The sequence below is a fragment of the Prinia subflava genome, chromosome 17 (assembly GCF_021018805.1).
Source record: "Prinia subflava isolate CZ2003 ecotype Zambia chromosome 17, Cam_Psub_1.2, whole genome shotgun sequence".
Classification (NCBI taxonomy): Eukaryota; Metazoa; Chordata; class Aves; order Passeriformes; family Cisticolidae; genus Prinia; species Prinia subflava.
The window spans coordinates 15,062,369-15,076,183 of NC_086263.1; the positions used below are offsets into that span (position 1 = coordinate 15,062,369).

Below are 13,815 nucleotides of genomic sequence, written 5' to 3' on the forward strand. Positions count from 1 at the left end.
CAAGATCAGAGCTGAGCAAGGCTGTCCCTCGTTATCTGCCTTGTAACGAGGCGGGGATCAAACGATGCCTGAGTGACACCGGCCCCACACATCCCCTCTGATGGCACAGGGGGTAATTAACCAGCATGTCACACTCAGGCTAACGAGGGTGACCCTCTGGGGGTGCCAGCCCCATCCCCTGCCAGGCCTGGGGGCTCTGAGGCCACCTCTGCTCCCCTCTGGGCCCGACTCCCTACCAGGGGTGAGCTGGACCGATGGGCCCGTGCCAGTCTGGGATATTCTGGGATATTCTGGGATATTCTGGGATATTCTGGGATATTCTGGGATATTCTGGGACTCTGTGAGCTCTGAGCTCAGCACAGGCAATGTCCCCACTGCCATCACACCCCAGGGGCTGGGGGTGCTGGGGGTGACGGCCCTGGGGGCTCCTAACCCAGCCCAGGGGTTTGGGGGGCTGGGGACACCTTCATCACCTGGGAGGAAGTGAAGGATGTGATACAAACAGAGAGACACAGCCACGGCCCTGGGAGTGACCTGGAGCCATCTGCAGGGTGACACCAGCACGGAACTGCCACAGAGCCAGAGCCCACCGTGCTTCCATCCAGCCCACAGCACCCAAAACCAGCCCTGAGCTCCCCATCCTCCCTGCAAACCCCTGCTTCACACCAGCTCCAAACAAACACCAAAGCCAGAGGCAGCCAAGATCCCAAAAAAACCTGGGAGACCAGGGCAGGATGGTGCCAGAGACAGCAAAGATCCCAAAAAAACCTGAGAGACCAGAGCAGGATGGTGCCAGAGGCAGCCAAGATCCCAAAAAAACCTGAGAGACCAGGGCAGGATGGTGTCAGAGGCAGCCAAGATCCCAAAAAAACCTGAGAGACCAGGGCAGGACAGTGTCAGAGGCAGACAGGATCCCACAAAACCCAACAGACCAGGGCAGGACAGTGCCAGAGGCAGCCAGGATCCCAAAAAACCTGAGAGACTGGGACAAGACGGTGCCAGAGGCAGCCAGGATTGCCAAAAAAACCTGGGAGACCACGGCAGGACGGTGCCAGGGGCAGCCAGGATCCCCAAATCCCCGGGCAGGACGGTGCCTGAGCACAGCAGGGTAAATCCCAGCCCTGCAGAGCCCTTCCATGGATGGGGCTGCCCCCAGCCCCAGGAGCAGGGCCGGCCCTTGGGGACGCCCGTGTCCCCTGCCCCGCTGGCAGCAGCCCAGCCCCGCCCGGCCGCTCCTTTGTGCGGGAGCGGCTCCGGCGGATGCGGGTTTGTCACGCTCGGGGCTGTGACACGGCGGGGGGGACGTTCCGCCCGGCCCTGCCCCCCAAATCCCGCTTTTCATGCACACAAACGCTGCTTCCCCTCAACAAAACCCAAATTCTCGGCCGAGAGTACTTGGCAGCGGCCCCTCGAAATTTTTTCTCAGGCTTGTGTGGCTTCGGAGGATGACTTTGGGAAGCAGAGAGCGCCGGAGGAAGCGGCCGGTGGCTCTGGGGGGAGAATAAAACCCCCCCGTCCCTCTGGCTGCGCCTCCCGCAGGGACGGAGCTGCTGGGCAGCTCCCAGGGGCTGGGAAAAGCAGCGCTGGAGAGGCTCCGGCACGCCGGGGACCGCGGGGACATCAGTGTCTGTCGGGGTTTTATCTCCTTTTCTTTGTGTTAGAGTTGGGATTAATACGCGGGAGTCGAAGTTTTGTGTTCAGGATCACAAAATCACAAAATTACAGAGTCACAGAATCACAGTCACAGAATCACAATCGCAGAATTGCAGAATCACAGAATGACAGAGTAGTCACAGAATCACAGAATCTCAGAATCACAGAATTACAGGTCACAGAATCTCAGAATCACCAGGTTGGAGGAGACCTCCAGGACCATCAAGTCCATCCCAACCCTGATCTCACCTAAACCATGGCACCAAGGCCACATGCAGGCTTTCCTTAAACCCATCCAGGGATGGTGACTCCACCACCTCCCCGGCCAGGCCATTCCAATTCTTTATTACTCTTTCTGTAAAGAACTTTTTTCCTAATATCCAGCCTGTATTTCCCTTGGTACAGCTTGAGACTGCGTCCTCTCATTCTGTCAGTGCTGCCTGGAAAAAGTGTTTATTAATTCTTATCTATGTTACAGCCTCACGAGCAGTGAGCTCTGACCAACACGGTAGAAACTGGAGGTGCCTCTAAGTCTTTCCAAGGACTTTTAAGTGTTAATTACTAAATAACGAGATGACACTTATATTATTTATACTTTTGCCTTAGTATCTCGCTCCCCAAAGCCCGCAATGTGGACCTGTTTCACCCAATTAGAAAAAAATACATAAAACTTTGAAGAAGAAGGTGAAGAAGAAGGACTTAGACAACGCCTGAAATCCTCCACATTGCCCCATAGGTATTCCTATATACTAAAGCCTTAAATTCTAAGTTTTCACCCTGTGAGATCACACAACCCTATCCAAACCCCACACCCACAACCCCAGTGCTGCCACTCAGTTTTGGAAGTTCCACAGCCTCGGGTCAAATGCGGTGCTTGCCGGAGGGTCAGAGCCTTTCAGCACAGAAATTCTGGAATTCTCAGCCCCCAGGGCTGCAGGTATCGCCGGTGGCAGCAGGAGCCATCAATGAGCGATCGCTGACAAGTCCTGATCGATGGCCCCGATCGCGCCCCTCAGCGCTGCCCGTAATTGGAGGATTTCTTTGGCTTCCACTTAATCGACATTTCCTCCCCGGCAGGGTGGCCGTGGAGGAGGGGATTTGTCACTTGGAATTCGCGGGGAGCTCGGGGATGGGGACTGAGGGGAGAGGCAGGTGAAGACAAGGAAAGGTTCAGGCACAAGCAGCGCCTGCAGAAGCCTCCAGAGAGGGGAAAATAAAATCAGATTAAATCATCTGATGTAGGACTGCAGAGAGGCCAGAGGCATTTTGGGATCCTGCCCTGATGGGGGCTTGATTTCACCCACAGAAGGAATTATGGAATTGTGGAATCATGGCTGGAAAAGCCCTCGAAGATCACCCAGTCCAACAATCCACGTCCCCAAGTGCCACATCCAGCAGGCTCTGAAATCCCTCAGGGATGGGGACTCCAGCCCTGTCCAGGGCAGCTGTGCCAGGGCTGGGCAGCATTTCCAAGAGGAAATTCTTCCAAATATCCACCCTGACCTCCCCTGGCCCAGCCTGGGGCCGTTCCCTCTCCTCCTGTCCCTGTTCCTGGGAGCAGAGCCCAAATCCCCCCGGCTGTCCCCTCCTGTCAGGAGCTGTGCAGAGCCAGAAATTCCCCCTGCTCCCCCTTTTCTCCAGGCTGAGCCCCTTCCCCAGCTCCCTCAGGAATTCTCCAGCCCCTTCCCTTCCCTGCACTCACTCCATCCTCTCCGTGTCCTTCCTGCCGTGCAGAGCCCAAAACTGCCCAGCCCTGAGCCCAGTCCTCCTGCAGGTCCTGCCCTGGCCCTGCCCTGGCCCTGCCCTGGCCCGGGGGCTCAGGAGCGGCTCCAGCCCCGGGTTTGAGATGCGGCAGCTCCGGAGCAGCTGGGAAGTTGCACAGGGCAGGAGGCGCCGGCAGCCCCCGCCGAGCAGCGCCAGCGCAGCCTCCGGGGACAGGACCTGTCACTTCCCTCGGCCCTGGCCATCAATCAGCGCCGCGGCCTTTGATTTATTTATTTTTTATTTGCATAACACGGCGGCGAATTCCCGGCTGAATCAGCCTGAAGGGTGCGGACAAGGCAGGGGAGGGGGTGCCAGTTCTTCGTTCCAGTTCTTCATTCCAGTTCTTCATTCCAGCTGCAGGGAGCCCTCCAGGTGTGCCCGGGGCCAGGTGTGCCCACGGGCACGGCCACACACAGCCCAGCTCGGGGGCAGAGCCTTAAATCGATAGCAAAGTGGTCAATCAGCCTTTCCCTGCCCAAGGACGTTAACAAGGTCACATCCTCGTTCTCCCCACACTAATGAGTGGAGATCCCTAATAAGACCTCAGTGACAAGTGACTGTATTAATGTAATTCCCTCCTGCTCCTGATCAATTTTGTGTGTTAAGATGCAGAGCGGCCCTGGGGCTCGGGAGGCTCCTGCCAGCCCCGCACTGCCTGGGAGAGAGGAGTTCATCCCCTCGTGTCCCTGCCTGCCTCGGGATTTCCTCCTGGAGCACACCAAAGTCACCCCCAGGAGGAGCCCGGCAGCTCACCCCACTCCCAAGGTGCTGCTGTTATCCCAAGCTGCCTAAAACATTCCATGCAGGTGTTTTAACACCTCAAATAGTGAATTTTTCTGACTTTCAGTCATTTTCTCCCCACATTTCAGTCTGGACCAGCACTCCAGGCTCTCCAGGTCAGGGCAGTCCCTGCCACCAGCAGCACACGTGGTGGAACAGGGATGCTCCTTTTGGTCCTTGGCTCTGGACCCTCTCACCCATGCAAACCCTGGCTTGTCCCTGCTCTCTGCCAGCCCTGGAACCCCACAGAGCCGGACACTGACCCCCAGCCCTGGGTGACCCTCAGGACCCCACTCAGGGGGCACAGCTCGGTCCCAGTGCCCTGCCTGCCACATCCACATTTGCATCTCAAACGAGTCTTCAGCCCCACAGTGACTCATTTAAGGGATGCATGAATGATTTTGAAGATTCCTGTGATCTCTGAGCTGTCTCTGAGCAGAGGGAGAAGGAGGGGAATCCAAGGGGCTGCTGTGAATTTTCCACCCTGGACCATCACCACAAAAGGTGAGTGTGGAAAACGTGAGCTGAGACCTCAGCCCTGGCACAGGTGCCCAGAGCAGCTGGGGCTGCCCCTGGCAGTGTCCAAGGCCAGCTTGGACAGGGCTTGGAGCAGCCTGGGACAGGGGAAGGTGTCCCTGCCATGGCAGGGGTGGGATGAGTTGATCTTTGAGGTCCCTTCCAACACAAACCATTCCATGATTCCATGAATTCCCACAGCAAAGGAAAGACTCACCTTAAACCACTGCCTTGACAAGCCCAGCATGGACCAGCCCTGGCTGCCTCCACCCCTCAGACCAGGCTTCCAACCAGGTCCCACAGAAACCTCTCAGGACACCCCCGTGCTCCTCACTTCAATATTTTGGGCAAACCAAGAGGAAGGATGTGAGGAGGGAGCTGCCAGGCTCAGGCCCCACCCTGTTCCCAGAGCTCTGTCCTGCAGACATGGAGCATCCATCCATCCATCCATCCATCCATCCATCCATCCATCCATCCATCCATCCATCCATCCATCCGTGAATGCATGGATCCATCCATCCATCCATCCATCCATGCATCCATCCATCCCTCCACCCATCCACCCCTCCATCGATCCGTGGATGCATGGATCCATCCATCCCTCCATCCATCCATGGATCCATGGATCCATCCATCCCTCCATCATCCAGGCATCCCTCAGCCATCCATCTCTTCCTCATCCACCCATTCCTCCATCCATCCATCCTGTCCGTCCATCCTCTCCATCCATCCCCCATCCATCCATCCCTCATCCATCTCTCTCTCATCCCTCCATCCCTCCATCCATCTCTCCATCCATCCATGGATCCATGGATCCATCCATCCATCCCTCCATCATCCAGGCATCCCTCAACCATCCATCTCTCCCTCATCCACCCACCCATCCATCCATCCATCATCCCTCCCTCATCCCTCCCTCCGACACCGCGGGCTCCCTAAGCGGGAGGATTTCCACAGCCCTTTGAAAAGCCATTTAGAGCTAAGTCTCGGTATTAAACCTGGCCTTTCCTTGGGCAGCTTTTCAATCTCTGCCCGAGCCTGTTGCAGCAGAAAGTTTTTGAAAAGGTCAGGAGGAAGCTTTTAAGCATCTTTGCCAATTAAGTGCAGTAACCCCCTCCCCGCCGCCAGAGCTGCCGTCGCCGTCCCAGGGGAAGGTAATTACTGTTTTATAAATAAGCTTTGAACTCTCTTAAGTAATTGTCTCTCCTTGCATGAAAGCACCCTGTAAATCCACCGGCCTTTTCCACCTTCTGTCACTATCTAAAAATAATCGAGGGGGAAAAAAAATCCACATTATACCTTTAAGGAGAAACTCCCAAACTTTCCTTTACACTGCAGTGATTATTTCTCCAAGCTTTCAATAATTCCACTAACAGAAGCCTTGTGGCTTTCCTGAGGAATTTTTTGGCAATATTTGACATTATTCAAAATTTTGCTGGAGTTACATGGATTAAAAAAAAAAAAAAAAAAAGGGGCCATGTTTCAATATTTCAATTTCTACCCCCTGAGGTTATAACAGAGGGCACAAGAGAAAGGACAGAAATGAAGAAGCCTTTTCCAAAGGCATTCATTCCCATAATATTATTTTTTTTTTAACCAGCCCCGTGATTTCTGTGTGTATTTAAGCAGTCTGGGATAGCAACGCTGGCAGATCAGAAATCCTTTAGGAGCTCGGGTTCGTCCTGCCCAGCCCGGGTGTAATCCCCCATTTATTTAACAGAGCCAGAGCCAGGGAAAGCATTCCTGAGCCGGGAAGAGCCCGGCTCGTTCCACCCTGAAAGTCCCGGTTTTATCCCCAATCCCAGCACCATTAACGCTCAGTCCCGTCCCGGGGCCTGACACCATCGCACAGGGAACTGCCCGGCTTCGTTTGCCTGGAGGCTGAGCCAGGCTCGAGTTCAGCTCCCAAACCTGCTTGGATCAGCACGAACCACTCGATGGGATGGGGAAAAAACCCGGGCGTGTGGAAATAAGGGAATAAGAGAGTGAAAACGGGGGGCGGGAGGGCAGAGCCGTGCTCCTCACCCCATCACCGACCCCCCAAAACAGGACAGGCCCAGCTCCTCTCTCTCCCCAGCCGCAGCAACCCCTGACTGGGAGCCTTTAAATGGTTTCAAATGTTAATTCCTCATCGTGGCAGTAAAAGCTATTTTTAATCCCACGTGAAAGCAGTTTGCAGAAACCCAAACTTTGCACGTATTAGGGGTTGCTTCCCAAGCCCGGGCAGTGCTGGGTGTGCCAGGGAGCAGAAAACAGGGGAAAATCATCAGGGAGACCCATCCGGCTGCCACGGGGGCACCCAGGGCTTAGGCCTGGTCCTAAGAGTAGGGCTGGGGTTAAAACAGCGCAGAAAAGCCAATCCAAACCACTGCGCCTTAAGTAAAAGCTTCAATGTATCTTATTCTTAGTTAAAATCAGCTTTTTCTCAGGTTTCCCGCAGGTTTTCTTTGTGCCCGAGGTTTCATTTCGCAAGCGCGGGGGTGAGGATCCGGGAAGCCGAGACAGAAAGGTCTCACTTGTGAATGGAGGTGAAAAAAGGGAGAGATTGCAAAGTCCTGAAGGCGAGGAGCTGCAGGGCCGAGTGTCTGCGAATGCCCCGGGAAAACAAGGGCGGCTCTGAGCGCCAGCGCTGAAATCGAGCCCACACGAGCAGAGATTAGCGGTGCCGATGAATAAAGATCGTGTCCCGGGCCAGGTCCGTGCATCGCCCCCGGCTCCGGCCCGGCTCCTTTGTCCCTCCCCACCGTCCCGATCGCGCCCTGCGAGGGGACACAAGCGCCGTGCCAAAAACGCAGCCTGGTGACTCCGGAGGAGCCGATTTCATTCAGCAGCTCGGGCTATAGAGTGTCTTGATCTGTCTGTACAATCACAACACACACAAAAACCCCCTCAAGGCACCTACTTAGCTTCACTTTTCAGCTGCCAATAACACTCCCGGCAAAAGTCAAAAGAGCAGCGCGGCAGCCGCGTCCTTCCCCTGTCGCTCAAAGGCGTCGGGGTTGCGAGGTTCCGAGATAACAAAGTCTGGCTCAAGAAATCCTGGATGCCTTTCAAGAGCCTTATTAGCTCCTGTGAATGGGCTTGGGAAGGGGAGGTGGCAAACCCCACACGCCAGGGAGCGGCTCTCGGCTCCCCCTCCACCTTCCCGGAGGTGCTCCCGGGGCTGGGACACGCCAGCAGGGTCACAGAGGGATGAGGAGCCCCACGGAGAGTCCCTCCCTGGCTCACGCCAGCTTTCACTTTGGATAGGACGGGAGAACGAGGATGAAAAGTCAAATTTGGCCTCCGAGAGTCTCGGAGCTCTGCAGGGCCAGAGGAGGCTGGGTGGGGATTCCAGCAGCTCCCCGTGTACCTCCTGCTCCAGCCTGGTCATCCCTAGACATCCCATGGTAATTTTTAATACTTCTGGTCCAAATTGTACGAAAATGGGGAATTCTTTACAATTCCCTTAAATCCGGTGTGGATCCAGGGCTGCATCCCCAGGGAGGCGCGGGGTGCAGGGAGCCTGGCCCGGCACCACTCCTGCCTCAATCCTCCTCTGGATCTTGGAAAAAGCAGAAGAGGGGATGGAAAAGGGGGACAGGGATCCCAGATCACGCAAGGAAACACAAGGCAGAGGAAAAGCCGATTCACACCGAGCCAATGCTGCAGCAAAGTTTTGGCAGACGGGGACGAGGAGACTCCTTTGGATGAGCTGTGTCAGGCTCGGAGCTTTCCACGCGAATTCCCTCAAAGCTGAATTCCCTGGAACTCCCTCCCATGCAGCCCAGGCCTCTCTCCCAGCACTGCCATGCAAAGGTCCTGCTGTACCCCTGGAATGTCCCCAGTGGGGCAGAGCAGTGACACTGGAGCGCCCCAGCCCCCCCATCCGAGGTGTGAACAAGTCCCAAATGTCACTGGGGAGCCCAAACCTGCCCCCCTCACACCGGGGGGATCCAGCCCTTACCCCCTGCACCCCACAAATATTCCTTCACCAAATCCCCACAGGCAAGGGCAGGAATTGGCCTCACACCTTCACAGATGCTCCAAGTTTTGCGATGGGTTTGTGAATATCACCCCAAAGGGCTCGGATCCAGTTCAGTTTGTAACATTTGTGCTCACCTACATTCCCCCCAAACAGGCACAGACAGCCCCAGGCTCCCAGAGGGGATCCCCACACCCCAAACTGGCAGCAGTCACGCCAGCATCGCCTCTTTATTTTGATTTAGGTTTCCTTCAAGCAGCAATGAGTGCCAAAAAAATTAAAATCGTGTTTTGCTTGAGGAGAAAACATCCCATCGTGCTTGGATTAGCCATTAAATCATTTGTGCTGCAGCCTAGAAAAGGTGTTTAATCTTCTTAGAATTGGCTAAAGCTGCAGTAACTCAAGGAATTCTGTAGGAGATGCTTTTGCAGAACATTCTCTTTTCACTACTACTCAAAAAAGAAAAAAAAAAGGGGGGGGGGAAGCTTTGAGCCATTTCAAATTTAAATTAAATAAAACAATCCATTAAGAATAAATTATTCCAGTCTACTCATCACCCACGAGGAGATGCTCCTGCCAGAGCAGGGAAATCACTACGGAGCTACCAAGAAAGAACAAAATAATTCTGGAGTGATATTTCCAAGGGAATTTTTTCCACATTTACTCAAGACAAGCAACAACCTACAGGTGCCTTCGGGCCAAATATCTTGGCGTGAGAAGCGGTTGGTGTAATTTCGGTTTCCTAGCAAGTTCAAATATTTTAAAAATGTTTACACCACTTTTGAGATATCCAAGAAAAAACCCGATTTTCTGTCCAACTCCTCTTTCCCTCCACTCCGGCACATCCCAGCTTTAAACATTTACGTCCGTCTGGCTTTCCCGGGGATAAAAATCCCTCGGTGCTGCGGGGTCTGGAGAGAAGACAAAACAAGAGGCAGAGAGGAGAGGAAGCGCGGGGAAATGTGATTAAAACCACACTTTACGCAGAGTTAAAGCGAAAACATCTCCCGGGTTTTGCCTCGCCCCGGAGGATGCGGATCCTCCCCAGCCCAAAAACCTTCCCCGAATTTACCAAACCACAGGCGGGATCGTCTCGAAAGCGGTGCCAGGCTGGGCTCCCTGCGAGCCCTCCCAGCACTGAAAACTCGCAGCAGAGCCATCCGAACTGAGATTTATTTCTCCTTCTCCCTGCGGTCCGCCCTGCCAGCGCTATGAAAGCGTTCGATCTTCCCCGCTTTAATGATGTGCTCGCGGTCATTAAACTCCCATTCTGCCGAGCCGGAGCCATCTCTGGGAGTCCTCACCCCAAAAAAAGATTAGTGATCATCATTATCGCTCCTCGAGCAGCGCGGACCCGAGCGGGGCAGAGGAATGAGCTCATAAATCACGGGGATATTAATGCAGCCATAAAAATAAGCGCCGCTACTTACTGGGTTTTGAAGGTGTGTTAAGTCGTAACTTTACAGCCCAGATGTGGGCTCGGAGAGCTGAAACTCTGCGGGTAAAATTACCGCTAAAATTACTTTTTCCATTAAACACGCTGATTTTTCACAGGTTGTTGCTTCGGCGAGGATTGGGAAGGCGCAGCCTCCCCCAAAACACTGAGAGCGAGTAAGAAATGCGGCATTCCCGCGGGAGAAGGGGATGGAGGCGCAGGAAGGACAGGGAGAGCTACTCCTGTGATTGTTTTCAGATGTTTCCCCGAGAACACCGCGGCGCTTTCATACATCTCACACGTCCGGATCGCCTGGAGAGTAGCGGGGCAGATTCCAGCCCCGGCTTCCAGGGCTGATCGCTCCCTCTGCGCTTGGCCCGGCCGCTCCGGAGCTGGCCGGGAGACGCGAGTTTAATACGCTCCACATGCACAGTAGCGGCTCTTCCGAGTGCTTTATCGCCTCAAGAGTTCAATCCCATCGAGAGCCTCAGAAAATAAACTCCCTGGGATCGCTCCAGCCCTGCCCTTTGCCACAAACCCGCCGAGGATCCCGCGGATTCACCCCTCGCCCGCTCCCTGGTCCAAGCACAGCCAGAACCAAGCCCGAGGTCCTCGCTCCTTCCTGGTTTGTTTTTTTCTAAATCACACGAAAAAACCAATTCCTTAAGAAGCCCGGCGGAGAAACGGGGGCACGGCTGGGGATAAAGCGCTGGAGGTTAAAATCGCAAAGCCTGGGCAGTTAAACGAGCACAGTTTTGCTGCCGGCTTCGTCCCTGGCCGGGTGGGATGCGGGATGGGAGGTGCGGGGACAGGGAGGAGGACGGCGACAGGAGGACGAGGGGACACGGAGACGAGGGGACACGGGGACGAGGGGACACGGGGACGAGGGGACACGGGGACCGCTTTTCACACCCGCAGCGCTCCCGACTTCAGCAGCAGCCCCGCAGGAGCAGCCGCCAGCGCCTTCCCCAGCCCGGGCGAGGGTCGGAGCTGCCGCCCCCCGCTCCCCTTCCCTCGGACCCCCCTTCTCTCCCGGGACCCGCCTGTTGCGGAGCCGCAGCATCCCGGCCCCGGGGCGACAATTAACGCAGCTCTGCGCTAATTACCGCCCCCCCGCCCGCCGTGCCCGCGCCTTACCTGTACCAGCGCAGCCCCTTCTCGTAGCACCTGTCGAAGAAGTGGGGTTCGGCGCCCACCGCCCGCACCCCGGGGTGCGCCCGCAGGAACTCGAGCAGCGCCCGCGTCCCGCCCTTCTTCACGCCCACGATGATGGCCTGGGGGAAGCGGCGGCTGCCGCCCCCCGCGCCCCCCGCGCCCCCCGCCGCCTCCCCCGGCCCCGCGGGCAGCGCGGCGGGCGGCGGCAGCAGCAGCGCGGGCGGCAGCGGCTCGCAGGGCCCGGGCAGGCAGGAGAAGAAGTAGGTGAAGAAGAGGATCATGGTGAGGAGCAGCGAGGCGCGGCGGCCCCCGGCGGGTCCCAGCAGCCGCCCGCTACATCCCATCGGGGGCCGCGCATCCCGCACCGCCGCCGCGCCCCCCGCGCCCCCCTCCGCGCTGCCGGCCCGGCCCCGGGGCCCCCCGAGCTCCCCCCGGCCCCGCCGCGCCGCCCCCACGCCCACCCGCGGGGCGGGGGAGGGCGAGGACACGCGCGTGGGGCGGTGACGCCCCGGGGAGGGGAAGGGGAGGGAGGGGAGGGAGGGGATTGGGAGCGGGGAGGGGGCGCGGCACACGCGGGAGGCGCCGCCGCGGTGTCACCCCCACGCGTGGCTGTCACCCCCACGGGGCAGCCCCTGCCCAGGGCGCCGCGGGGCACACGTTTGCCCACATTGCCCTGTGCTCTCACGTTTTCCCTGTATTTTCCTATTTTTCCCTCTCATTTCCGCTTGTATTTCCATGTTGCCTCACATTTCCCCGTGTTCTCACACGTCTTCCCTGAATTTTCCTTTTTCCCCCCACATTTCCGCTTGTTCTTCCATGATACCTCACATTTCCCTATGCTCTCACACGTTTTCCCCATATTTTCCTTTTTTCCTCCACATTTTCTCTTGTTTTTCCACATTACCCCACATTTCCCTGTGTTACTCCACGTTTTCACTTTTCCCCACATTTCCCCCACATTTCCCCCCCATTTTCCCATGTCTCCACACATTTTCCCAGATTTTTCCATATTTTTACCACACTTCCCCGTGTCCTCACACGCTTCCCACATTTCCCTGGGTTTTTCCACGTTTTCCCACGTTTTACCCCCTTTCTCCATACTTCACCAATTTCCCCATCAGTTTTTCTCCTTCCATATTTCCCTCCTCTCCCGACCCTTCCTGGGGCTCCAGGGGGTGTTTTTGGGAAGGGTCTCCCTGGGAAGGCTCCAGCAGCAGAGCAGGGTCCCAGGCAGGCTGCTGTCTTAATTAACTCATTAATGCAATTAAGCCTTTTTTAGGATTAGAAGCCTCAAGCTTTCCAAGAGCTGGAGGGTGGTGGGGATGAGGGTCCACGGCCTGGGATGGGGAGGGGGCAGCAGAGCTGGGCTGGGGTCGGTGATGATCCTGTAGGGCCACAGTGGCACCACGGGGGTTTGTAGGATGGCAGCGCTGCAGAGAGACACGGGGACAGGGCTGTGGGGTGACATGGGGACAGGGCTGTGGGGTGACAAACCTGCGGGGTGACACAGGGACACCACTGTGGGGTTAGAGGGTGATACAGCTGCAGGGTGACAGGGCTGCAGGGTGACGGGGTGACACAGTGACAGGGCTGCGGGGTGACACGGTGACAGGGTGACACGGTGACAGGGTGACACAGTGACAGGGCTGCCTGGCTGCAGCGCCAGCGCTTTGTGCCCTCTCGTGGCTGGCGCCCGGGGCTGCTCGGGGCCCGCCTGTCCCGCCCCGGAGCCTTCCAGAGGGACGGAGCCCCGCGCTCCCTCCCGGCTCCCGAGGACAGCCGGGCAGCGGCGGTGGCACCCCCGGTGGCACCGGGAGAGCGCAGCGGTCTCGGAGCTCTCCGAGCAAACGCATCCAGAGGTGCCGCTGCCAGCTCCGCTGGGTTTCCGTGAGCCATCGGAGCAGGAGCTGTTCCACGCCGGGCGGGAGCGCCTCCAGCTCCCTGTTTGGGTTGGGAGGGGGAATGTTGCTGTTGGAAAACGCCAATTTGTCAAAATGGAAACGTTCTGGCAAGAGCAGATCCATCCTGACAAACTCCTGTCCAAACGGAGCCGGGGAGGCTGAGGGAAGGCGGGAGGGGGCTGGCAGGGCCCTCGCCCTCCTCATCCTCGGTGTGGGGGGCTGGCAGGGCTGGTGCCACGAGGACTCCTGGCACGGCCAGCTCCCCGCAGTGCAGTCACAGGCTTCCTTTCTCACCTTCAAAATTTGGGAAAAAGGCTGAGAACACGAGTTTGCGGCCGGGGCCAGGCGCCGAGGGCTTGGGACGTGCCCAAGGTCACCCCAGCCCTGTGTCTGGAAGAGCTGGGGGGGCCCTGCAGGAGGGTCCCTGGATTCAGCCCAGACAGGCAGTTCAGGCAATAGAGGATGAGCAGCTCACCTGCGTGATTTTAGCAAAATCAGGGCATTTTGGTTGAAATAAATGAGTTATACAATGTTCTCCCCGTGTTTGGTGTCCTTGGCTGGCAGTGGCACCCTCACACCTCCGTGGCCACGCAGGGGTGGCTGTGCCAGGGCCTCACCACCGTCGGGATTGTCCCCACAGGAGCACA

General features: G+C 57.1%; 1 protein-coding gene across 1 annotated transcript in view; it reads right to left on the bottom strand.

Annotated features, from left to right (window-relative positions):
* HS3ST6 (heparan sulfate-glucosamine 3-sulfotransferase 6) overlaps window positions 1-11,690 on the bottom strand; it is a 29,869-nt gene extending 18,179 nt beyond the window's left edge. Inside the window, exon 1 of the mRNA XM_063414533.1 lies at window positions 11,250-11,690. Within this exon, the coding sequence (XP_063270603.1) occupies window positions 11,250-11,611 (362 nt within the window). The 5' untranslated portion in view covers window positions 11,612-11,690. The remainder of the gene's footprint in view (window positions 1-11,249) is intronic.
* Between the last annotated feature and the right edge of the window lie 2,125 nt (window positions 11,691-13,815).